Raw genomic sequence first — 27,938 nt, 5'->3', positions numbered from 1 at the left:
GAACTAAAAAAAATTAAATAACTACCTTTTCAATTTGTCCGGCTGGGCCCCGCCTCCGGACGAACTGTGTCATTCCACTGCTGCCTGTGGTGGTAAATTTTCAACTTCGACCCTTTTACTGTCTCCTTTATCGGTTGGTCATCCAATGTCGACCACTTAATTGCTCCATTCGCAGCTACCTTGCAGATTTTATATGGCCCCAACCATCGGACTATAAGTTTCCCAGACTTAATCTCGTTCCGCCCATTATACTTCAACACCCACTGACCTGGACGAAATTCCATGCGTCGGATGTGCTTGTCATGCCAAAATTTTCATCTTTGTTGGGTGGCTTTGGTGGCCCATTGGGCCATCATTTTGCGTTCATCCAACTTGCCTAACGCGTACAGCTGCTCCCGCAGGCTTTCCATATCTCCTAGGCAATTCTTGATCGCGATCCTTAAACTCTGTACCATGAATTCTGCTGGCACAATGGCCTCCTGGCCGTACATTAACTCAAAGGGTGTTTGGCCTGTGGTGACTTTGTAGGTGGTCTTGTATGCCCATAGTACCGATGGCAATTTCTCCTCCCAATCTTCCTGCTCAACTCCGTAGGACTTATATATTACAAACACCAATATTTTATTAGTGGCCTCGGCTTGCCTGTTGGTCCTCGGGTAGTACGGGCTTGACAAGGAATGAAAAATCTTGAATTCTGTCGTGAGCAGCTTGATGACATGGTTCACAAAGTGCCCACCGCGATCACTCGTCAGTTGGATTGGGATGCCGTACCTTGTAATAATCCGTTCATAAATGAACTTGGCTGTACTGAAAGCTGAGTTATCCGGTAGCGCTTGCGGCTCTGCCCACTTGGTAAGGTATTCTATCGCCACCACAATGTAACAACATCTTTGTGTTCTGCTAGCCTTCAAATGTCCAATGAAATCCAGACCCCAGCGTTCAAACAACTCCTGGGCATGGGATGGATTGAGGGGCATAAAGTCCCACTTTAATGGTTTTCTTGCCCTCTGGCATGTATCACAACCCACCACCCATTCCGGTGCATCATTATACAGGGTGGGCCACCATAGTCTAGTTAGCAATACTTTGCGTGCGGTGGTGTTTGGACCATGTGGCCTCTTGCGGACCCTTCGTGTGCTTTCCAGAGCACTCCCAAAATCTCTTCTTCCATCACACACCTTCTGAGGACTTGGTCGGGTCCCATTTTATACAACAACCCATTAATTAGCTGAAATGTCTTGCTTCTCAAGACCAGCTTCCTTCTCTCACTCGGTAGCATCTCGGCTGGGAATCGAGAGGTGGACAAGTATTCCCCAATGTTCGCATACCACGACGGTAGTGCCGCAATTTGGAACAGATGTGCATCATGAAAATCATCATTGACTCCCTCCGGCGGCTCCCTCGACCTAATCCGAGACAACTGATCAACGATCACATGGCTCTTGCTTGGCCGTACAATTATTGTGAATGTGAACTCTTGAAGGAGCACTAGCCACCTGCTTATTCTGCCTTGGATAATGGGTTTATTTACCAGGTACATTAACGCCTGGTGATCCCATAGAAAGTGAAAGGTGTCGCCAACAAGTAGTGCCAAAATTTTTGTACGGCATAGACCATTCCGAGGGCTTCCCTCTCGGTGGTACTGTAATTCCTCTTGGCTTTCGACATCAAGCGATTGGCAAAATAGATGGGATGGTCCAACCCATGTCCCCCTTCCCGTTCTAGCGTAGCCCCAATGGCATAGTTCGAGGCATCCACGTGTACGTGGAATTCTCAGTCCCAATTTGGATGGGCCAGAATGGGTGCAACGACCAGTCTCCTCTTGAGTTCCTCGAATGCTTCCCCTTGTGGTGGTCACCATATGTACGGTTCGCCCTTTCTTGTCAGTTTGTCTAGTGGGAATGAAAGTTGGGCAAAGTTCTTGATGAACTTCCGGTAGTATCCTATATGTCCCAAGAGGGACTTTACTCCCGTTACATCAATGGGCGACTCCATCTCCACAATTACCCGTACCTTATTCGGGTCAGTTTTCAATCCATCTTTACAAACAATATGGCCTAGCAACTTTCCTTGCGGTACCATAAATCTACATTTCTTCGGATTCAAGGCCAGCTTGGCTCTCCGACATCTCTCCATGCATTCTCGCAGTGCCACCAAGTGAGTGTCTTCGCTACTAAAAATCGACCAGTCATCCAAAAAGGACTTAAAATTTCCCACAGACATCTTATCGAAGATGTGAAGGACTATTCTCTGAAGGACTATTGCACAAACCGAACGATATTTGGTTGTACGCATAATCTCCATCCTCCACCACAAAGGTGGTCTTCAACTTGTCCTCGTCAGCTATCGAAATCTGATTGTATCTGGAAAAGCCGTCCAAAAATGATTACATTTCATGGCCAGCCACCTCCTCCAGGATGCTGTTTGTGAAAGGTATAGGGAACGGATGCTTGATGGTGACTGCGTTGAGGCGTCGAAAATCCATGCAGATGCGGATCTGGTTGGCTTCCTTCTTCAGTGAGATAACAATCGGCGAGACCCACTCACTTGTCTCCACCTGAAATATGATGCCGGCCTCAAGCATCCGTTCGATCTCTTCATTCACCTTGGCCGCATAGTTCTTATTCATTCGGTACGACCTCTTCCGTACCGGCTGGGCTCCCGAGACCAATGGTATCCAATGGACACATAATTCGGGCGAGACCCCTTTCAGATCGTTGTAGGACCAAGCGAATATGTCCTTGTATTCCATGAAAATTTTGAATGCTACAGCCTTCAGCACCAGGCTCCAATCGTCTCCTACCCAGATATTTCGAGGGGTGGCAGTGTCTCCTAAGTTCGTCTCCTTCACGGTGGGGTCTTTGTACCGCATTGGTCTGTCCTTTGAAAACTCGTACGTCGGAACATCATTCACTTTGGCATCTCCCTCCTTGTACTCCCTGTATTCTGGTGGGAACTCATCTTTCTCGCCTGGCTCTTCTTCAATTTGCAGCATGTGGCACACAGGATGGAATACTTCATAATCTTCCATCTGCCAGTGGAAGAGTCCATTCAATGAGTAGATGTCATCTTCCGAGCAGCCATCGAGTTCAAGCACTCCTTCATTATTTGGTTCCATCTCGTCTCTGCCTTCGTAGGAATCCCACTCCCATTTGTTTGAGTCTTCTGAATCAGAGTCAGATGATGCAAGCTCCTCACTCGACGACCTGGGTCCTCAGATCAATAATGTATTTCCTCCCCCCTTTCTCCATGGAAAGGGTGTTCTTCTTCCAATTGTGGTTCACTTTTGCTGTGACTAGCCACCCTCTCCCTAAGATGGCGTCATAGCCCTTGTTTTTAAGTGGGATTACCACGAAATCCAGTAAGGGGGGTTGTGTGCCAATGGTCACGGGCTGGGTCATCGGGGTGCCGAGTGGCTTGATACCGTGTTGGTTTGCTCCCATCAAATTGAATGTGGGTGGCCATAGTGTTGGCTTCGCGATCTTCTTCCATGTATCCTCCGATAGCACATTCACCTCAGAACCTTCATCCACGATGGTGTCCTTGAGGATAGCCCCGAGGATTCCCATTTCCGCTACTGCAGGATGTCGACCACTATTTAAGGCCAACAACATTGGATCAACCGAAGGGCTGACTGGGACTTCCGTCTTGGTCACACATGAAGGTGTGTGTGCGGTGCTTTGTATGGTACTGAAAATGGCGGTCCTCAGCTGGCATTGTGTCCAAGAGGTCCTTCACCCTTATCGACACCTCCATCTGCAAGACTTGCCCAATAATGTTCTTTTCTGCTTCAGTACGGGATGAGGTACTCACCACCTCTGCATTCTTTCGTCATTCTGCCGTCATCTCTCGCTCAATGTCGGCCTTTGCCTCCTGTAATCTCTCCTTGTCCGTACGGGGGTCGGGATAAGTGGCCTTCTTGGTCTGAGCACAGGTGATTGCCAGTACTTCTTTAGCACCAGTTTTCTTAATATTGAGAAGATTAACCCCTGGCTTGGGGCAATTTGTGTCGTCGTGGTGTCCAGGACCACACCATCTGCACAAGTTTTGCGGTGTTTCCTCTTTCTGGCAATCGCGCGCAAAGTGTCCCCACTGGTTGTAGGCCCAACACTGAATCATCGGCCGTCCTTTGGCATCATGCTACATTCGACTCCGGTTATTGTTGTTATGATTGTTGCCTCTTCCTCTCCTTTGGTTACCTCTGTAACCGCCAGATGATGCCGTGGTGTTGGCTTGAGGCAGGGATGTGCCTGCTGTAGTGGACGGTGACATCTGCTCTTGGGTGAAGACCACCTGATTCCCTCGTGTCTTCATGTTGTAGGGACATTCTTTTGTGGAGTGTCCCAACACTTGGCAAATGTCACAGAAGGCCTTTTTAGGACAAGAGCCTTTTGTATGACCTTCCTCTTTACACTCCACGCACCACACTTCCTTGTTTTTGCTGGTGCTTCCCTTCATACTTTTGAATTCCTTCATCATGCGGTGCATATCCTTCTGAAGGGCTTGCACCTTCTTGCTCGACCCCTCGTTGCTGCTACTACCCTCAGAGGAGTCCTCCCCAGAGGATTTGTCTTTCTTCTTCGTGGATGTCTTGCCTTCACTTTCCAGGTCCATTGCCCGGTTATAGGCATCTTCATAGGAGGTGGGTGGTACAATTTTCATTTTCCTCCCGAGGGACGATTTCAAACCCTCCACAAACCACCTTTTCTTTAATCCATCATCGGGCTGGTTGTCCATTTTTCCCAACAATTCCTTCAGGCGCTGACTATATGCTCAGATGGTCTCGCTTTTCCCTTGCTTGGTACTCAAGATTTCTGCCACGATTTCATTGTTGTCTCTGAGAAGTCGAAACTTTGTTTAGAAGGCTTTATGTAATTCATTCCAAGTTGCCAGCCTCGTTTTATTAGCATCGGAGTACCAATTGATGGCTGCCCCTTGTAGGGTGGTGGGGAATTGCACCACCCATTCCGTCCTGTCGGTCACGCCATTGGCCGACCAGATTGTTTTGCATGTACGACAATGTCGTACTGGGTCTCCTTTCCTTTCTCCATTGAACTTAGGCAATTTTTGCCGATTCGCCATCACGCTCCTTGGCGGCGGCCCAGTCTGCCCTCCGGAACTTGAACTCCCTCCAGGAATTCCTCCAGACACTGGTCCTCCAGAAGGTATTCCGCCGATATTTGGTACATTGGGTCCCACCAAGTTGCTCTGACTACCAGGGTGTGATGAGCTTGAGCCAAACAAATTGCTTCTACTACCGTGACCTTGTGTCCTCCCGACACCTTCGGTTGCACTAGTATCCCCCGCCTCTCTGTTCTCAGTCTCAGTCTCCTCTTCCCTCCTAGTCTCGGCACCTCTGTATGGCGTGTACGGCTCTACCGTATGGCGTGTATGGCTCTACCGTACTCCCTTCGCCAATCTCTTCCAATGTTAGGGAAAGGTCCCCCAACCGCTTTCTGGTGGTTTCTATTAGTACGGAAACTTGGCCCTCACCACTCGAGCCATCATTGCCAGTTGCGCTTTCTTCAGCGAGTTTCTTCAGACGTCGCCGACGTTCTGCTTGTTGTTCTAACTTCAGTGTCTTTGCGGCTGCCTCGTGCACGACTTCTTCCTGTCCCTTCGGCACACGGTTCCTATCCTTGTTCAACGTCACGGGCATCAATTCCCCCTTGTCGTGGGGTTGAACGTTCGTCGACGGGTTTCGTCATGTTCCTCCTCCTCTCGTTGACTCCTTTCTTCAAATTGCTGCAAAATTTGTTGTCGACGGGTCTCACGGTAGGTTTCTTCCCGGCGAGTTTGGAATGCAAGGAACGCTTGTGCCAACAAGCTAAGCAAGTTGTTCATCAATCGGTTTACGGTTGGACTTATGTCAAGGGCACTCCACACTGCGCTCTCAAGGTCGTCCTCGGTTGTGGCCTCCCTCGGCACGTAAGTTTCGATGGATGCCTGTAGGATGCAGGTGAAATCTCTTGTCAGTGCTCCCTCTCCTTCGAACAACTCCGTCGGCTCTTCCTTGGGATTGTTACTTGTCCCCTTGCTCACTGGTTGCCCCATTATCATCGTGCCATGTAGTATGTTCCCGTCATTCCAAGTTTAATTTGGCAACGATGCCAGATGTTTTCCCTCGAGGGGTGTGTGTATGTTCAATAGTGCATAACAGTACAAAAATGTAGGAAGTGTGACAGTATACAACAATGCAAGTAAACATAAGAACTCATATGTCTGTATTCATTAATGCCAAATGCCAATACATTCAAAACATAGCTTTCTCCGACAATATCTACACAGTGAAATAAGAAACCAAGTACATATAGGTGTCGGTACAGGTTGTCAGGTGCCAATTGCCGACAACCGTCACGTAACCACCTACCCTTAACACACGCAACATTCTAATTACAATATGACATAATTACTCGACAACAGATGGGCTTGGGGTTCTTCAAGAATGATGCAGATCCAAATCTTTACTTCAAGGTAATTGATGGCAAGGCTCATATACTAGTTCTTTATGTTGATGATTTATTTATTATTGGAGAAGATCATCTCATTGACAAATGTAAGAAAGAGGTAGCTTTTGAGTTTGAGATGAAGGACCTAGGTCTTATGCACTACTTTCTACGATTGGAGGTATGGCAAAGACCCAGTGAGATTATTCTAAGTCAAGGGAAATATACCATAGATATCTTGAAGAGATTTGGAATGATGGACTGCAAGTCTATGTCTACACCTATGGAGACAAATTTGAAGAAGTTGAGTGAGTCTGCAACTAGTTCGGATTTGGTAGATCCTACCATGTATAGACAGTTGATTGGTTCATTGATGTATCTAGTCAATACTAGACCTGACATTTGTTGTTGTTAAAATAATATTAATATCTTCTATAATGGTCATCTTCTATTTTTAGTGGTCATCTTCTATTTTAAGTTGTCGACTTATTTAGCTTGTTAAGTTAGCTTTTTAGTTAATTAGCTTTTAAGCTTTATTTAGCATTTAGTTTTTTCTTTTTAGTTAATTAGCTTTTAAGCTTAATTTAGCTTTCATGCTTAATTTAGCATTTAGCTCTTTAATCTTTTACTTTAACGTTATGTTCTAATTATATATCGTCTTGTAACCTCTATATATACGTGTGTATATCGTTCAATGTAATTATCCGATTATTGAATCATTCATTCAATTTGTTTTTCATGGTATCAGAGCATGGAAATTAAAAATTTCGAAAGTTTTGGTTATTAAAATTTTTCGAAGTTTTTATTGAAGAGATTTTTTTAAAACTTTTTTCTTTTTTTGCCCTCCAATTCAGATCTGGATTAACACAAGTAATTCATGTGTGCCAGATCTCTAATTTGCGTGTGAAGGCTATATTCGCTTGGATGCCTTTTGGTACTCTTGGTCATTTACATTCTGTAGATCCTGGGAGGGTCTCCGTAGTAGCAGTGTGTTCTTTGCATCTGTGATCATAACACCTGTAGTGTTTTCTGTAGGGTGTTGAGTATGATGACCATTAGGGAGGGTGTTAAAATAATATTAATATCTTCTATAATGGTCATCTTCTATTTTTAGTGGTCATCTTCTATTTTAAGTTGTCGACTTATTTAGCTTGTTAAGTTAGCTTTTTAGTTAATTAGCTTTTAAGCTTAATTTAGTTTTCACGCTTAATTTAGCTTTCACGCTTAATTTAGCATTTAGCTCTTTAATCTTTTACTTTAACGTGTTCTAATTATAGAACATCGTCTTGTAACCTCTCTATATATATGTGTGTCTATATCGTTCAATGTAATTATCCGATTATTGAATCATTCATTCAATTTATTTTTCAGTTATGCAGTGAGTGCTCTAAGTCAGTTTATGTGTGAACCAAGACATATTCATCTAGTTGCAACAAAACATATATTGAGGTACTTGCGTGGCACTGTAGGATATGGGTTGAGATATACTTCCAGTGCAGATCTAAATCTTCAAGGATATTTTGATTCTGATTGGGCAGGGAGTGTTACTGATCAGAAGAGCACCTCGGGTTGTTGCTTTAGTTTAGGGTTTGCTATGGTTTCTTGGTGTAGTAGGAAGCAGTCTTCAGTGGCACTAAGCACCGCAGAAGTAGAGTATATTGCAGCATGTGTGGCAGCTTGAGAAGCAGTGTGGTTTCAGAAGCTCCTTGCATGATTGTTTGGACAATCGATGGAGCCTACTGTCATTCATTGTGATAATCAGAGTTGTGTGAAACTTTTTGTCAACCTTGTGTTTCATGACAAAACAAAACATGTGGAGATCAAATACCACTACATATGAAACCCCCTGGTTATAAGGAAAGCCATTCAGCTGAGGTACATTAGCATTGATGATCAGACGATTGATATTCTCACCAAGCCCCTTGCCAAAGTGAAGTTTGTGCATTTTCGAGACAAGCTTGCAGTTGTGGAGAATGAAGCCCTTGCTGAGAGTGAGTCTCAGCATCAGTGATTTCTTGAGATGTACTTTAATGCATTCTTCTCTGTGAGAGAGAAGTTTGAGGAGAAAGACCTTGTACCACCCTCTGGGAGTAGCCATGGTGGATGTCATGTTGAGAGACTCCATGACAACATCACTTGTGTTTATTCACCCTTTGGGAGTAGCCATGGTGAATGTCATGATGAGATGACGACATCACGTTGAGTGACTCCGTGATGGACACTTGTGTACATATCCACATCCATACATGGGAGTAGCCTTTATGGATGTCACCATGTTGAGTGCCTCCGTGATGAGCTCTGTTTCACCCTCAGGGAGTAGCCATGATGGATGTCACCACGTTGAGTGCCTCTGTGATGAACTCTGTTTTACCCTCTGGGAGTAGCCATGGTGGATGTCATTCCATGACACAGATATCAGCAAGGATTCCTCCCTAGCTTGGCCGATAATTAATAAAGTGCGATGCATTTGTTTGGAAAACAAATATATATTTATTAAGGGGGGCCGACTTTTGGATAAGTCCGCCACCCTTATGAAAGGTCACCGTGCTCTAATGAAGGGTGGTCTTGGTTCATAGGGAGCCGACTCTTGATAAAGAGTCACCTTTGCTCGGGTATAAAGGGAGATCAATTCTCCCCTCCTTGGCAATCAATATACACACACAATCACTGTCCGCACATTCAAGGCAGATCGAATATCTTACACAGCAGATCGAATATCACCGCCAGCAGTTCATGTAACATCAAGTGTGGATTGTTTCATACATCTAGCTTCAAGGGGTGAAGCGATTTTTTGTAAAGACATCTTGCTATTTGATTAATATAATAAGAGACATTTGTTGCTGGGTTTTTCTCCCTCATGTTGGAGGGTTTTCCCAGCGTATATGCTGTGCAAATTTGATTGAATTGTCTTATATCTGCATTCTATTAATCTGATCATAAAATTAAAATAATCCCTAAGGAAATAGGGTTAGAAAACAAATTATATATCACGCTCTAGAATCCAAACACATGAAAAGTTGAAAACAATATATTTATGATAAATTGGAAATTGTGAACATTAAAAAGTTAAAACAAAACAAATGATTTTATAGTTACAAATGTAGATAGTTCTAAAATGAGGTACCCAAGCAGCTAAAGGCTAAATGTTTTCAGATTAACTTTTTGACAAAATTCATCAGAGAAATATAGGCTTTATTACCAGTAAACTATAGTCATGGAGGCTATATCTTTGATGCATTTTTTAACAGTTAGTAAACAGAGCCCTTGTTTATTAACTGTTTAACAAAATGCTTTAGGGTAATGTAGTTTGTGGGCTATGTACATGAATTGTTTATTTTGACGTAATATGCCAAATTAAATATTTGCAATCATAAGAATATCTGAAAATGAAACTTTATTTTATTCCCAACACTTGATTTTTCTTTATGCTGGTCAGCTTTGAAATTGACAATTTCTCCACACATGCAATACAAAACCCCACACAAAACAAAAATCTGGAAAATTATCATATAATGATAGTAATAACATGTTCCATTGTTGTACTACATCAGATTTTATGTGCTTTCATTCATCACAAAGATTTGCACATTAATTCTTCGAATTTGCATCACCTGATTTCACTGAAATGCATAGAAAAAGGAAAAATTTAAAGTACAGCCTGTAACATATGATTTTCATTGTAATTTTCTGCATAAAAGGCTGTTTCTATAGTCATTACATCATTCATATATCTCCACACAAATCTGGATATGATTGCACACCGTTATACAGAAAAATGGGTAGTTTTCACCACACCAAACACCCTAAAACTTTGAAAATTTTCTCCCATATATTCCAATGAATGCAACTGCAAAGGGAGATTATTACAAATCTGAAAACCTCTGCAAATGCACAACAATCTACAGCAAAAACTTACATCAAATGAAATTCGACACTGCCAAACCCCAAACACACCAAAATCCACACCATAATAGATTGAAACTGTAAACCATGAAACTCCAGTGCAACTTCTGAGTGAATTCGCCTCCAGAATCACAGTAATTTTGTCCTATGATCCTCATAACCCTTAGGGTTTCATCCAGGAGCTGATATTCCTCTCTGGGTTTTCATCCAAAGAAGAAAAACTGTTGAACACAAGTGCTCAAGCTACTTGCGAGAGAAAATTGGACTGACCAAAAGACCCCAGTGTTGTCTCCAACACATAATATAAAGATGTGAGCAACTAATTTGGTATCGAGGAAGTCCCACACCAAAATGGGAGGGAAAAGACAAATTTATAATTGCATGTAACTCCCTCATCCTCTGACTGCCAAATGGTATCTAGAAGCTTGACCAACCAATCCTGCAAAATTGCCGTTACAAATACCTGCCAAAAATGGACCATAATGCTCCAGGAGTAATCAATGCCCAACTTGTACTGATAGCTATTTAATTGTCCAATTATTAAATATACTATTTCCCCAATGTTGTTCCGTTAATTAGGACTTACTATTTTTGGATAGTGGAATGTTTTTTCATTAAAGGGTAAAACAAGTTTTGAAGGGATTCAAAACTCCTTTTATAAAATGCTGCCAGAAGAAAGGACAGCCACCCAACAATTAATCTATAGAAAACAAAAACAGACTAAACAACTTAAGCAAAAACAAAAAGAAGCCCTATTGCATCTTCTTCGAGGTCTCTTCTTGCTGCCTCTGATCCAAGAACTCCGTCCTTTTTTGTTTAGTTCTAGTACCTGTTTATCCTTGTTCTTCATGCTTTGATCCTCATTCTTTTTCCCAGCAGAGGCAGACTCCACAATGTGCTCTTCCTTCAGTTCCTTAAGTTTTTCAGTCAAGATCCAAATGTCCTCCACACTGTTCTTAATAGTGCAATGAATACATTTGACCATATCTTCCACCCTGGATCCCTTTGTACAGTCGAGTTCTTGACCCTATCCTCATTCCTCCCTCTACTGCCATCTACCTTTTCCCGCAATACCCTCAACTTCACATTGATCTTGTTCATTTCAAGGAAGAATCAATCCCCGATCCTCTTATCTGCTACCAATATTAGGCAGAGGTCATTTATTAGTTTTCTTTTCCCAACCTTCTCCTTCCCTTTACCTCTATCTTTTCCCATCTCACCACCAGTCTTAGACATATTACTCTGCTCAGCAGTTGATTTCACATTGTCTACCTCCTTTTCATGACCAGTTTGAGAGCCCTCAGACCAAGAAATTTGTTTCCTGTCCTTTTTGGTCCATTTCTTTTGGTTCTTCCATTTCATAGAGTTATCCTCCTGCAAAGGTGGTTGAGAAAATGTCTCAATAGACACATCTACCTCATCATTTTCCACCCTCCTCCGAAGGTGGTTGATAAAACATCTCAATAGACAATTTGTGTTGAGTGGTTGATTAATGTGATTGTAATGTGTGCTGAAGGGGCAATATTTTTGAAAAGTTGTGGATTGTGAGGAGCAGATGAAGAATTCACAATTTATTGCTGGCATCCTTGTACAATGCATTGAATAAGTGGGATCTCAAAATATTTTCCAAGTCATAACAAACGATACAAAGAATTGTAGAATTGTCTGTATGTTAGTTGAGGCATAGTATCCAATATATTTGGAGACCTTTAATTGTCCACTCACTCAACTTTATGTTGCAAAAGTGCAGCGTGAAAATAAACTAGATAAATCCAATATATACAAAGCTGAAGAAATTCAAATGTTCATCACAAACATGTCAAAAACCATTTTTAGATCATTCTAGTAATTGGAGTTGTTGAAGGTGATCAAAACAATCATCTTGAAACCCAATTTGCCTCCAAAAAAATAATCTTGAAATGATTTGTGAAGGTGCAGGAAACACCTTCTAGCATGGTCATTAGCCAACTCTAATAAATATGGAGGCAATCCCATAGCACAAGGCCGACAAATAGAGCAGATAATCCTAGATGACACTTTCTGAGATTGTGTGGAATATCTTTTTACTTTTACTAAACCAATCATGAGTAGGATCCACTTTACTAACATGGATAAGTCATGTTTGAGAAAAGTATATGATAGCATCATCTCAGTGATTGAGAAGAAGTTTAGCATAAATGAAAAAGGGTTGGATTGTGGAATGTTACTACTTTTAGTAGGTGCTATTTTTGGAAAATGGTACATGACATTTGAATTCTACATGAGAATTATAGGTTTATTATTGTTTACTAATTGTTTAACAAAATGCAGCAAAATGTGGTCTTCATGACTGTAGTTCATAGCATATGGACATGAATTGTTTATTTTTGGATTCTACTTGATAAATATAGGCTTATTAAAAACGTAGCTGGTCAAACTTTAACGAATATAAAGCTGTGATTGTAATTTATTGTCTAACAACTTGATAACATCATAAAATATTTGAAAACGTTATAACATATCACCACATATTCCAAAATGGCAGAATATATCTTAGAATTTTTGAACATGGACCATGGTAAATACCTGTATAGTTAGCATAGAGGCAGCAAGCTTGAATTTAAGAATTAACAGAAAAGCTTGAGGAGCCAAAAATATGTTTCTATTTGTGTTTGTATTAGTTATGATTTTTTGGTTTGGTGTTGAGGCTCTAGGGCAACTTTTTGAAGGTTGAATGTCATGTCCCCTCCTTGATTGTTATATATATCCTAAATGTAAGTAATTATTATTATTAATTAATATAATAATAACAATGAATTACTATTTGAAATTTATTTATTTATTAAATGTATTATTTAATTAATATCTATTAATATTTATTACTAATAATTTTCCTGAAATATTCAAATAAAAATAATTAATAAAACTATAATAATATAAATAAATAAATAAGTAACAATAAATAAAATATTTATTAAGACAACTAAAATGGAAGGAATCTGAACATAGACAGCGTCCAAGATAATCAAAAGCGATTAATGAACATTGGATCGACATCCAAATTAATACGTCTCCACAATAACATTAAGGATTAATTAGAGTTAATGGCACTAAACTAAAGGAGCGATTTATCTTTGAAGAGGTATATGAATTGTAAAATGGACACGTCTCTTTTCCATCAGCCACCAGTTTGGGGGAAAGTCACAACCTTTCAACCCCAATGAAGAAGTATTAATGAACCACACCAAGCGATAGCCGAGGGGGGGAGGATTCACCAACCAGTGGCAGCATCGGAGGTAAAAGAACATGAAATAGAACGCCCAGGTAAGTTATGCTAAACTCTAACCAAATGAAATATTAATGGCACAGAAGGATGATATTGAATCAAACATAAGAAATAATAATCAGTCATATTATATCAAGAATATATATGTATATATATATTCCTCACCAATAACTTCATAAAATACATGGTATATATTAACGTGTCACACTAGATTTATAACAGCAATGCACAGAGACGTGTTTAATACGTATGCTTAATATATAGGAAGTCTAATAAGGATTGAATGCAAAATATCGGTAGTAATATTAATATAGACTGCAACACGTATGACAATCATTCTTAATTTCTTAAATAGTGGCAGACCAGATCTGACGCATGGTCAGATCTGTCTGTCCTTACCCCCCACGAGATATAATTATTGCTTTTTAGGTAGGGATGGTATTATTAATTTATATATTTGGTAATTAGAAGATACATAAATATTGGATAAGATAATCCAATTCCTTTATTTATACTCATGTCTGAAAGGATAATAGATTTATCTATATAATAATTGTCAGTAAGATTCTCCAGATCATATCAGAACTGTCATTAAGTTATTGGCAGTATTGGTGGCATGCACGGTGATGTGTTCAATATGATGAGTAAGATTGGAAGCCCGATAACATTCCTATGCAGAATTTAATAGTAATATAAATCTAGATAATAATAATAATAATAATAATAATAATATAATAATAATAATAATAATATTATTATAATAATAATAATGTTTTATAAAGTTCTGCATCTGCAGTAATATAATGATAATATCTGAGAATAAATAATGTATATAAAACTATATGTATATCAATAATAAATATTAGTATATAAATCAGATGGATTGTTTAAGATTATATCAGGAAGAAGCCTATATGTTCTTGTTATCACTGATTGGATTCATGTTAAAGATAGCTCTGTCTCCTAATCAATTTAGTTTAAGCCAAAGTATGTCGAGATGGACTAGTGATGTCTGCGGTTCACAAAGGATATATGTGTGTGTGGACGTGTGTGCCACACACACACATATATAGTAATAAATATTTTAATACATGTTAATGAATAGTTCTAGATATATGTTAATGAATATTTGTGAATTTACGTTAATGAATAGTCATGAATATATGTTGATTTTTAGATGTTAATGAATTTTCCTGGTTACATGTTAATGAATATTTTCTGAATATATGTTACCGAATACATGTTAATATAGGAATATGTAAATGTAGATTATCGAATGAAAATGATAATGAATTATAGAATGTAATTTGAATGATGTGGCTATATGATGGAGGCTATTGGGAAGAAATTCCCTTAGTCTAATGCAGGGGTTATGATAATCCCTGGTAGGCAGTATATACTGAATATCTATATGCATGTATGTTATGGCTTGGTTGACAAAGTTCATCCAAGAAGAGACGGATCTGGCCGGTCCTCTTTGGTAGACTTGGATGATGAAATGCATCATCCAAGGCAAGGAGTTGATCATATATGATGGTCTTTCTTGGTATGGCTTGGGTGTAAGAAATTACATCCAAGACAGGAATCGAATTAACCTTCGATTTTTTGGATGGCTTGGGTGTAAGAAATTATATCCAAGACAGGAATCGAATTAACTTTCGATTTCCCGGATGGCTTGGAACCAAGATGGGTTCCAAGAAGGCGAGCTTCACAACCGCCTAAGGACATGTCCCAGTGCTGCACTCGTATTTTTTTTAAGAATTGAAATTAGTGTTAATTAAGTAATTGAACTTTAATTGCAAATTAGATTAGTTATGTATATATTTTTTGTTGTGTTCTAACAATCTGTTTTGTAGGACAATGATCTCTAATTAGATTAGTTATGTATACATTGAAGTCAAAGAAAATAAGTCAAGTTGCATTGCAAACGTCCTCCACTGCTGGGAAATGCTATGAATCACTTTGGAATCACCCTGATTCACCTGAATTGCTTCCGCATGCCTGGGTGCAATTTTGTGGAGGAATGGGTTGCAATTCTGATTCCGGTATATTTAATGCTTGGAAACATTGGGGTTTCAAGCCAATTTAGTAAATTAGAATACATCCTAATAATACTATGTTTTGAAACAACCATAGCCTCTTTGGCAGATTGTGTGCACATTTAGGAGTGTTATGCTAACTAAGATGTAGTTGTTCGGATCTCATTCACTCATCATCAGAAAGTTGTTTTTGGTTAGCTGAATGATCTTGTTATGGCAGTCATTGTCTTGCACAACAGAAGAACTATATTGTGCAGTAAGGCAATCATTTGTGCAACAAAGACTCACTTGTGTAGCAAAACAATCATTTGCACAGTAATAGAAAGCACTTGCGCAACGAAGATAATCATTACTGCAACAAAGGAATTTGCTTATCCAGACTACCATGGACATCTGCGCCCCCCATCCTCTAACACATGGACAAACAACTGTGAGGGTTGGATCCATCAAGAGTACCATACATCAAATACTGGAGAATAATGAATACAATGCAAGGATCCCACCCCACCGGCATGAAGATAAATTGAACCTTCCTTTGCTTGCTTTTGAGACACACCATCCGACACACGAATGGACAGCAATGGGGGTGGATTCATCAAAACTATCAGACTTGAAATGCTGGGGAATAATGTAACAAGAAGCAACAATCCCACCCAGTGGATCATCATGAAGATTCTGTAAACCTTCCTTTGCATGCTCGTTAGATAGCACTTATTTGTTTAGCTTATGATGTTACAACTTACGTACATCTATTATTTTGGTTTGTTTTTTCTGTTTTTCCTATTCTTTCTTATGCTTTTAGTTACTTTTTTTTCGATTGGTATTGCTTTTAATTACTTTGTGAAAGGCATAATTGATATATTTTTTATTGATATGCTTGTCTCAGCGGTACTGAGGGTTTTCAAAATCTATTCTTCTTAATATGATTGTCTCTAAATTAAAGAAAATGACGATTCAAGGGCATTACAGCTAAAGATTAGTAGTCCTACGATTTAACTGATTAAGTTCATAAAGTAAAATCTCTAACATTTTTTAAGATTTTTTGCGGAAAGAGATTTTTTATAGTGATGAGGAATTTGGTTAATGATGACTGGTAATTTTAATACATGAATTTCTATTTTGTTGTCTTTACAAGTTTATTTTTCTTATTGTTTTAAAACTGAAAGAGTTTGAAATACTCCATTGGTTATGAATTCTTCTGTCCTGGTTGGATGATCTTTAGGCTTTTATTTGTATATTTTTGTGTTTAATTTCATTTGAGTTGTTTTCGGTGTTTAATTTCATTTGACTTTTTTTTTTCTCTCTAGCGTCATTGTTTTATTTTAAAATATTATTGAACAATATTGTAGGTCCTAACATTTGTAAAGGTTTTTACAAACCAAATACTTTTGTATGTGCCACAGAATGCCGCAGAATGCATCTACTGTAAGAATTATGAGACACCTGATTTACCATTATTTTGATATTTTTCTTCTTTCAAAGAATGCATTGTTTTCAATATTTTCTTAGCCTTTTTGTGATCACAAGAGTCATTTTATCTATATTTATGATGTTCTTTAAATGGAAGGTATCATTTGTTGGAAATGGGTAAAACCACTTTTAATCCTATGTTGTGTAAACTACTTGTATACTATTAGGTATCTATATGGTTGTATGATGGCAGACATTGTTGGAACTAAAAGCAATGTGCCTTATTTTGACATCACCTGGCAGGAAGTTGCTGTTAAAAAGTTTTTAGACCAGGATTTCTCAGGGGATGCACTGGAAGAGTTCAGAAGTGAAGTAAGGGACAAAGAAATTGTGAAATGTTTATTTTATATAAAAGAAATCTTTGTTTAAACTATTTACTTGCTTACCATTTTTGAGCTTGCATGAATTGTTTACCATAGAGAGCAATATACAAATTCCACTATGTAAGGAAATAAGAATTTTGAATTTGTAATGCAGGTACGAATAATGCGGAGATTACGGCATCCAAATGTTGTTTTATTCATGGGTGCTGTTACACGTCCTCCAAATCTTTCTATTGTGACTGAGTTTCTTCCAAGGTATATAGAATTTAATGATATACCTCCATTGTGAGTAGTTAGCTTGGACCGATCAATTCCTATTGAATTACTGCAACAATACTTGTGGCCCAGCCATCCCTGCAACTCAGCTAATAAAGATGGACAATAGTACATTCCTCATTCTGATATGATTTTGTTAAGTTATTATCAATTAACTGAAGCCCTTTGATATTTGTTTTGTTTGACTGGCTGACATCATTTTCTTCATCTCTCAACTTCTGACCAAATTCTATATGTTTTTCTTTTTGCCTGCATTTAAAATTGAAGAAAAGAAGTTGTGACATGTTAATAGGAGGATGTTGTTTGTGGACAAAAAAATTGGAATTGATTTTGAGAGGGAAAAAGCTAGAAAATTTATAGGGGAATGATTGAGGCAGTTTGTAGACTCTGCATATCAATGCGAGAATAGGTGATGTATTCCCCATTTTTCTTTTGTCTGTATGAGAGTTCTTACAATACATTACAGGTAGACTGTTAAATGTGTGGTGTGCAAAGTGAGGTTATAGCTGCACTCCATTGAAGCTGCCAGTGCCTTCTATAGTGGAATAATGAAGTAGTTTGCAGACTATACATATCAATATGAGGATAGGCAATGTGTGCCCCAGTTTTTTTTCATCTGTGCAAGAGTGCTAACAATGCATTTCAGTTAAAACAAGACATCTCTCAGATGTTAGCTATGCTACAGTTGGAGTATTTATGTCTTGAATTTGGAAATTTGATGTTTTAAAGAGTTTATCTTTCAACTTCATGAAACTTGCTATGCAGGGGGAGCCTGTATAGACTGATCCACCGCCCTAACATTCAGATAGAGGAAAAGCGACGCATAAGAATGGCTCTTGATGTTGTGAGTCTCAATTTATAAGAAGCACTCAACATTTCTGTCTCTTTCATGTATAGAGCATAAACTTTGCTTATATTTTTCCATTAAAAGAATCATGTAAGGTAAGTTTATGAATGCTTACTGACAACATCTATAACCCTGCAGGCTAAAGGAATGAATTGCTTGCATAGTAGCACCCCTACAATAGTTCATCGAGATCTGAAATCTCCAAACCTCCTGGTTGATAAAAACTGGGCAGTCAAGGTGAGAAAGTTTTCCTTAATAATTAAGAATGATAGATTCTCCTCCTTTTCTTTCCTTGCCATGTCTTCAAAAAGTTCAGCTCAATGTCTGTCTTTATAAGAAGAAAAAAGTAACAAAATCCTAAGTCAAATGGCTAGTGACATATTCCTGTAGACTTGCACCACATTATAATTGTAGGTTTAAATATGCAGTTTTTGAAAACTTATTTGTAATTTGCTTTTGTGAATGATATTGGAATAATTCTGCACATGCCATTGAGATCTGAAATCTCCAAACCTCTTGGTTGATAAAAACTTTGTAGTCATGGTGAGAATGTTTTCCATAATAATTAAGAATGATAGATTCTCCTTCTTTTCTTTCCTTGCCATGTCTTCAAAAAGTTCAGCTCAAGGTTTGTCTATCATAAATAGATAAAAAGTAACAAAATCCCAAGTCAAACAGCTAATGGCATATTGCCATAAACTATACTTTTATGTCATATCCCTATAGATTTGCGCCAGATTATAATTGTAGGTTTAACATATGCAGTTTTGAAAAACTTATTTGTAATTTTCTTTTTTGAATTATATTGGAATAATTTTGTATTTGAGATGCTGGTGCAAGATGGTCTGATTACTGGAGTGACATTTCCATTAACAAGGAGAGTAATGCACAAATTAGATAAATAAATAATGCTGTATAGGGAAAACAAATCTCAGCTATTTTAATACAAGAATGTTGGTAATTTATTTTGTTATTTGCTATATCTCATTCTATATGAGCATTCAATTTCATTCTCTGCTTCAAGTACCAGTTTGAGTGGCTCAAGTAGGTATGGGGATGCTATTGTCTCTCACTGTGCATACACTAAAGTGGGGGTTTGTGTCAATGACTAGGATTTCTAATACTGCAATATTTTGTGGAAGTACGATTGTTTTTTTAATGAAATATTCCATATTTGTTATATGCTTTCAGTTAAGTATCTGTTTGAACTTTGTCCATCGAATGAAACAAAACCGTTTCAGAATTTTATAGAAGCTTCCTAGTAATAATGTTTTGTCTAACTTTTTGAATGATTATAAGAATTTGAGTAATCTGAGGAATTACACCCTCACCTTCTTCTTGGATCATGGATGACTTCTTCGATGTCTAGGCTATTTAATATGTAAATTTTCATTCTTTAGATATCGTTGCATTGCAATTATACATGAAAGTGTCTTCTGATCAAATTTTTTTCGTTGATTTATGAATCTGCACATTAACTGGGCCTAGCCTTTTGGGTTACAAATGGGTGGCCCTATCCCTAGCTTTAGTGCACATTGTTCAAGCCCATGAGTGTGGCAGTCCAGCAGGGGCATGGAGACTGTGAGGTCAATGGCCCAGCATTGGTTTCAACCTGGGTGGCGACAATAAGTACAGGAATCCTTAACCAGCACTGTACCCTTAAGGGCAAATGTTTCTATGCAAAGTTGGAGATATCATATAGAGGAATTTATATTTCTATGGAAAAGGTTCAAATAGAGCACCAAAAGATTTATAAGAGCCAAAGGTATTTTATGACAGCGTTTGATATTTTGAGTGCACACAATCAAAGTGAACTTGAAGGTGTTGACATGGCTAAAGTCGGATAACCAACTCCTTCCGGTCAACGCAGAATAGAATGTTCTTGCTGAGTATTCTATCGTCTGTTGAATAAGGAATCCCTAATGCTGTTCTAATTGATCAATGGGGACAACCTCAAGGTTCCAATTGCTAGGTCATGACTGCGGGATAGCTCAGTGATTTAATGTGTTTTGCTGGAAACACAAAGGGGACTTACGTGGTTAGATAAAATCAGCTTCTGGTTGCACAGGTTCCCTAAGACTCTACAGTCTTGACTTCATCAAATTGTTCTTTAACATGATTTTGTTTTGGACCTCAACTTTACATCATAAAAAAAGGGAAAAAAAAGGGATAGAGGAAGAAAGAAACTAACTAATTTATCTAAAACAACATATTCAGGTGAATAGACGGAAACTTTTGAAAAAACGGATTTAACTTTGACAACTAATACAACACAACTATGTAAAATCTGATGCAATCTTCAAGGGAAACTAGATTTTCAAGCTATTAAACATGAATACAAAACTTTTACATCCATCCATTCAACATCTAATAACCGAACTAAGCAAATATATGAGTTCAGACTAACCATACAGAGGAAATGGCAATCAGCCAGTCCTTAATGGTATGAACTTAAAGACTTCTATCAAATATTAACCTGAATACACTATCTGAAAACAAAATACATAGCATAAAATCAAATGGTGGAGGAGACCATGCACTCACATAAAATTATAACAGCTTTAACTTCCATTAATTCTGTATAAATTTTGGCAGAGTTTCAACAACAATTCTAGAACTTCTTACAAAAAACAAGGGAACTCCAATCCCTTTATATAGGTTTCCAAAATTGGATGAATGGCTGATTTAATCATACAAGTGGCCCAAATTCATTCTCCAAGGAATGGCTGCCCATACCCATTTAATAAGGAACAAAACTCCTTACCAACCACCGACTAACTAATAACTACGCATCATAAAGCTGGCCCCCAAAAAGTGCACTTGCACGGAACTCAAAATTTGCAAAAGCACTTTAGTGGTGGGAAGAAATAACTATTTCTGGAAAAGGGGCTTTTATGATCCCAAGGTAGATTCTTTCTCCAAAAAGTAAATTTCTCCATCCAAATGATCTTTCCAGATATCCCGGTTTGCTGTGGGCTCTGCTCGAACATATTCTTGAATTTTTATGCACACAGGAAACAATTCCTTACTAGGAGGAATAGGAGGATTATGCATTTTGAACTTGATGCCATCTCGATGGCTGTCCACAACTCTCAGCTGCTCGCACCATTCTACCTGATAAGTTTCAAAATGCAACACCTTCTCTTGCAGCCTGCTGACGAATTTTATGTCAACTGTGGAGTATGTGATCTTATCAATTTTTAACTTGCCATTCCAATGCGATATCATATTGCTCAACTCTATGTTATCCTTCCAGTCGGTGATTAACGCCTTGAGGACGCTCATCCTGAAACTCCTGATATCAGACAAGGCTTCCTCGCTTTCCTCCTGCATTTTGCTGATGGTGCTTGCCATGTCATTCTTTGTGCTAATAATCTAGTACCATTCTTTAAAAGTGCTGATACTAAGGGGATCCAAGATTGCTTGCAGCGTGGGAATCTGGGCGTGAGTCTAGAATAAGGCTCTCATGATGGGTAGAGCCATACCAATCGTTTCTTGGAATTTGACATATTCTTTCTTGACCTCCAGCATCTTCACGCGGGTTGACTCTAGATCGATTGCCATGTTGACTGCATCCTTGATAACTTGCCTTCCTCTTGCCTTGACGTTCTTGATCCATTCTCTAATTGCCTTAGTTGTGTCGCGCACTCCCTCAAACTCAGCTATAGTTTTTTGTGCCAATGCCAATGGAGGGACGTGAGATTCAACAGCATGCTGAAGCGACCTTAGCAAAAGATCTATGTATCCCTCGACCTGCTTGGCACGAGCTCAATACACATCCCGTTCAACAGTCATCTCATCCAACTACCGAAAAATGTTTTGAACAAGCCAATGGAGGGATGTGAGATTCAACAGCATGTTGAAGCAACCTTAGCAAATGATCTATGTATCCCTCGACCTGCTTGGCACGAGCTTGATACACATCCCGTTCAGCAGTCATCTCATCCAACTACTGAAAAATGTTTTGAACAGAGTCCTTGAACTCTTCCCTCTCCTGCTCCTTAGTTGCCTTCCCGATTGGGATAAATGTGACCTTGTAATCAGTGAGGGTGACCTCTTCTGCTGGTTTGCCTTCAGGCAGAGCAACAATATGAATCGTTCAATTTCTCTGTTCACCCTTGGTGATTCTGGAATAGGTTCTCGGCTTCTTCCCTTTGGCCCGAGATTCCCCTATTCGAGAAAATATATCTTCCAGGTTGATTGGCGGCTTGACAGTTACTTTCTGTTGGGCTCGGGCTAGCAACCACTCGTGAGGGATAGTTTGTCTTGAGGTGACCACTAATGCCCTACCTTACTGTTGACGTGTATTTTGTACACTATCAAACACAGAATAAAATACCCAAGGGTACCTTATCCTCTCTTGAATAAAGCCTCTGAATGCTGAAGATGTCGCGAAAAGGTTCAATTGGGATGACTTCAAGGTTCTTGTATGTAGGGTCTCTACGTGTGGATAAGCTCTCTGTGGTATGATATGATTTGCTGGAATCACAAGGGGACTTACACTTGATGACTGAACTTCTGATTTGCTTTGAATATTGCTGGAACACAGGCTCTTACTAGCTTTGATTTGAAAAAAGGAAAAAAAATGGGGGCGAGGAAAGGATCTAATCCTAACACTAAGAATGTAACAGCAATGAATGATCTTTGATGAAATTCTAACTAAGTCTTGTTTTGACATCATAGGAACATCTCCACAAGGTTAGTGCGATCTTCGAAGGAAAGCTTTACAATGTTCAAATCATCACTGCCGGCATAGACACCATCAGGTTGATGCATATCAATAAAGAAGCGACAATTGAAGTTAAGCTTAAGCTGAATGATTCCAGTTGACTACGCAAGGCAAGTCTGCAATCAACAAACTGCTAGTAGTATGGATATACGAATTCCACCATCAATCAAGCACATTTCTTCCACTCATCTAATAACATGAAATGAAATACAAGAAGTATAGAGACCATGCAAATTGTCGAATCGACCCATAAATTTCACCATTTCTTCAATGAAGTTACAAGTCTTTTACAACAACATCTTGGCAACAATCTTTGCCTTCTCTCTCTACTCTACTCTAATTGCTATTCTATCAACTATATCCTCTTATCTCTCTCTTTACAAAATGAAGAGTCAGGGTTTATATAGTGCCCACAATACAATTCGATGGCTAAGATCAATTCGAGATCAATGGCCAAGATTTTACAATGAAAACCCTAATTAGAGTTTGTTACAACCATTACATAACATTTAATGCTCGACCAATGAAATAATTGTATTGCTTGGACACATGTCCTCTCTGGAAAAATCGACCAATGGATAGCCGGGTAGGTACATCGGAGTTTGTGCCACCTTCCATAAGTTAGGTACATTGAATTTGGACATGCTGAGGTGGACCACACTGACTGGAGGAGTGATGACTAGGATGCCACCTCATTTGACACTTGGTTGATATTCAATTTGGTAACATTGAGAAGCTAGCTTTAATTAACTCTTCTGAAATTATCTGCTTCTTCAATGAACCCTCGTTCTAACTCCTTTTGTCTTTGATGTGCAGGATGATTGATGTACCTCGCCTTGGAATGCTAGATTGGAAAAGTTGCCCTTGTTGATGTTTGATCGAAGAAGGTCGTCCTTGTCGATGCTAGGCTGGAGGAGGTCGCCCTTGTCCTTGCTTGATCGTCCTTGATGAGAACCTGCCGACTTGTAGATCCTCCGGCCTTTGGAGTCGCCATCTTGATACCTACACAACATTTCAAAATTAGTAATATATCTTGAAATCTAAAAATTAAACTTTAAAAGGAAGATTCAAGATTTTAATTAGGAAACTTCATGATAAATCTTGAGTTATCATTTCCTAATTAACCATGCAATACTTACACTTTTCTAAAAAATGTCTAAAAAAAATCAAACCTTGAATAAGGGTGTCAAGATGATTTTGCCATACCTCCTCTTGAGAATTAACTCTAAGAAATGATGTAAAAATAGATGAATTTCGCTAGGCAAAGTGTAGATCAAAGTCTTCTTTTAGCAAAATGCGTCTCCTTTAGTCTTCTCAAGCATCAATTCCACCACCCTAAGCCTCCAACACTTAGGATAATTCGCTCCAAATAGGCTAGCTTTCGCACCTCCTTCCTTGCTTCTCAAATCACACTTGAAATAATGAATGAATGATTAAAATTGCTCAAAACACCCCTACTATATAGGGCGCTCACCACTTCATCTCTCCATAGGCCGACTTGGCAAAAAAGGCCAAAAAATAAATAAATTTGCAAAAACAAGAGGCCGACCTAATAAAATAATAAAACATGATACCTCAAGCGCCCCATTTTCAATTTTAATTTAATAAAAATTAATTTTAAATGCCTTAATAATAAAAAATCGATTTTTTGAGGCTCAAAATTAATTTATTAAATGCCATGCGCCTTTATTAAATGCCAATTTAATTTAAATTTTTTCAAATATTTTGAAATTGGTGATTTTGGCATTTCATGCGATTTGGAGGACATCAACGTTGGGATATGGCAAAAAATAAAGAATGCTAATGTTAAGCGCTTTGGTCCCTTGGAGAGGGACAGGAGCACTTTTTTATTTTCAGGCTAGGATTCTCAATTTTTTGAAGTCAAACCTTCGTTCACCATGCTTTAGAAGTTCTTCCCATCTCATACAACGTTGCCTTAGCATAATCTCGGAGGGAATTAGTTGTTTCATAAAAAAGTGGGACTGTCCTTCAGTGAGGGACGGGAGCACTTTTGAGTCCATTGCATGAATTCTTGATCATATCAATCTTCAATTTACCCTCAAGGCGTAGAATATCACATTTCACACCATCTTGAGCCTTGGTAATAAAAATATTATTTCAAAATGCAAGGTAAATGGTCATATTTGGAAAAAGTGGCACGGTCCTTCAGTGAGGGACGGGAGCACTTTTGCCAGTTGTCGTCAAAATTTGCAACTCTCGCATCTCAATTCAACTTCAAGGCATTTTAAACACTTTTTCAAACTTGCGCCTTGGTCTCAATTTGTCCAAAATTGGTGAGAAAGGGAAGATAACGTATTAAGTGGCATGGTCCTTCAGTGAGGGATGGGAGCACTTTTGCAATTACAAGCTTATCTGTCCTTTGCTAGCCTTCGAAATTATCTTCAATGGATGAATCTTGCCTTCTCTCATTCATTTCAATCACGCAACTTGCCTTGCCTTTGCAAGAAATTCGTATTTTTAGAAAAGTGGGATGGTCCTTCAGTGAGGGACGGGAGCACTTTGTCTTGGTCCCTTGGTGAGGGACGGGAGCACTTTTTGTCATTTTGGCATACTTTTTGCTCTTTAAACCTCTCAATTGCGTCCAAGGCATAAAACATCCTTTCTCCCTCCTATCCGAGCCAAGTTTTGCCATAAAATATCAAACAAAGAAGGGAAACTTGAAAAAGTGGCACGGTCCTTCAGTGAGGGACGGGAGCACTTTTTGTCATTTGGGTTGATTTACTCCTTTGTAGACTGCTTAAATTATATTCAATGGACAAAACATGCTTCACTTAACCTCTTCAAATCATAAAATCACCTTAACCTTGCAAAGATAGTGCAAATTTGAAAAAAGTGGCACGGTCCTTCAGTGAGGGATGGGAGCACTTTTTGCGTTCTAAGCCAAATTGTCTCACTTTTCACCTCGAAATTTCTTTGCTGGGGAAGATTTCATCTTACTTCATGCTATGAATAGAAGTTAATGTCCAATAAAGGTCTAAAATTATGCATATAAAGAAAAGTGCTCTGGTCCTTCAGTGAGGGACGGGAGCACTTTTTACCTTCTAGGCAAAAACTTCATCATTTCTTTGTTTTGAATCAAGTCTGGATGCTTTATCATGTTCATTTCGTCCTTCACCATGTCTTTGATGTCTCAATTTAACCAAACAAGGCCAGGAATGTCTCAAATAAGTCTTTTCGCCTTGGTCCTTTAGTGAGGGACGGGAGCACTTTGCCTTGGTCCCTTGGAGAGGGACGGGACCACTTTTTCCTTCAACCTTCAAAATTCACCATTTTCATGTCTTCAAAATCTTCAAAAATATCAAGTCGTGTCCAATTATCATTCCAGAAGACCTTGCACAAAACAAAATAGAAAAGTCAGTGACAGATATGCATAAAATAACATTTGTGCTCTGGTCCCTTGGTGAGGGACGGGAGCACTTTTGTCCTTTCTGGCTAATCCATTCAAAATTTAGGTCTCCAATCATTTCACAAGGCAGAGTTAGGTCATCTTCAAGGCCAAGAATCAGTTATCTTGAAAAAGTGGCATGGTCCTTCAGTGAGGGACGAGAGCACTTTTTTGTGTTTCAGGCATCATCTTGCCTCCGAAATTTGATCAAAATTTACCTAAGCAAGAATATACAATTTGATCTTCAAAATGCTAACACTTAGACAAAATTTGAATTTTCCCTCAAAAAAAACCCTGACTAGACCTAACCTGAGACATATCCGACTTCGTGACAGACTCACCTTACTTCAAAAATCTCAATCTTCGGAAGGACGCTTAATAACTTTCAAAATTAGACTGGACTCGGCTTGAAAATATCCAAAAAAAAACCCCTAAGGCTTAGCCCTAGCCCAGACAACTCACTCACTCACTCAAAACCCTAAAAGCAGAGAGAAGAACAGGCAAAACAAAAGCAAAAAAGAGGGGGTCCCCATTTGCAATGGGGTGATGTGTGAAAACGTCACAACACTTACTCTCGGGATGCCCCGGCGGAATCACTGCATAATCGTGGCTGATCGGATGTGGAAGAGGGCTGATTAGGTGTTGTGTTTGTACCTTTGCTCATAGTTGAATTTTCGCTGACCTCACTGAGCAACTATTGAGTAGCTTCCAGTGTCGGTTGCTCTTTAGTCCTGTGGGGCTCTTTGGTTTTATCCTCTTCTCTTTCTCCTTCAACTGTGGTGTTATCTCTTGTATCGCCTTCTTCTTGTTGCGCCTCATGTCTGCTTTCTTGCGTGTGCTCTTGCCTAATAGTCTCCTCATTTGGCATAATTTCCCCTTTGACCTGATTTTCAGGCCTATCCAAATTAATGATCTGCGTCTCTGTTTCTTGCTCATTGGGTTGTTGTGGATCATCTGTCTCTTGTGGCTTATTTGCCTCTGCGACAACTGGATCATTCTGTGGAGGTGGGGTAGGTAGACGATCAAGTTCAACTACTTCATTGTCTGAGTTGGGGTCCTTAGATGAAGTGGCGACCTTTGGCCTTCTTATTGGGATCTTTTCCTGCACATGGGCTTCGGGTGATTGATTGGGGTTCCTCTTTGTCCTCTTTGATGTTCGGGTTCCCCTGGTGGCCTTTGCTTTCTTTCTTTTCTTCTCAGGATTTTCATCTTCTTCCTCCCTTGGTGTACTTGA

The 27,938-nt window shown here is 39.1% G+C and overlaps 1 protein-coding gene across 2 annotated transcripts in view; it reads left to right on the top strand.

The window, feature by feature from the left end:
- Positions 1-27,938, top strand: part of LOC131030386 (serine/threonine-protein kinase EDR1) — a 172,013-nt gene that overhangs the window by 105,145 nt on the left and 38,930 nt on the right. For both annotated transcript variants that reach the window (XM_057961182.2, XM_057961183.2), the window contains exons 6-9: positions 17,367-17,435; positions 17,601-17,701; positions 18,488-18,566; positions 18,708-18,806. In XM_057961182.2, the coding sequence (XP_057817165.1) occupies positions 17,367-17,435; positions 17,601-17,701; positions 18,488-18,566; positions 18,708-18,806 (348 nt within the window). The remainder of the gene's footprint in view (positions 1-17,366; positions 17,436-17,600; positions 17,702-18,487; positions 18,567-18,707; positions 18,807-27,938) is intronic.

The sequence above is a fragment of the Cryptomeria japonica genome, chromosome 7 (genome assembly GCF_030272615.1).
Source record: "Cryptomeria japonica chromosome 7, Sugi_1.0, whole genome shotgun sequence".
Lineage (NCBI taxonomy): Eukaryota > Viridiplantae > Streptophyta > Pinopsida > Cupressales > Cupressaceae > Cryptomeria > Cryptomeria japonica.
The sequence above is the reverse complement of the archived record's forward strand: the minus strand, read 5'-3'. Positions and strand labels throughout refer to the sequence as shown.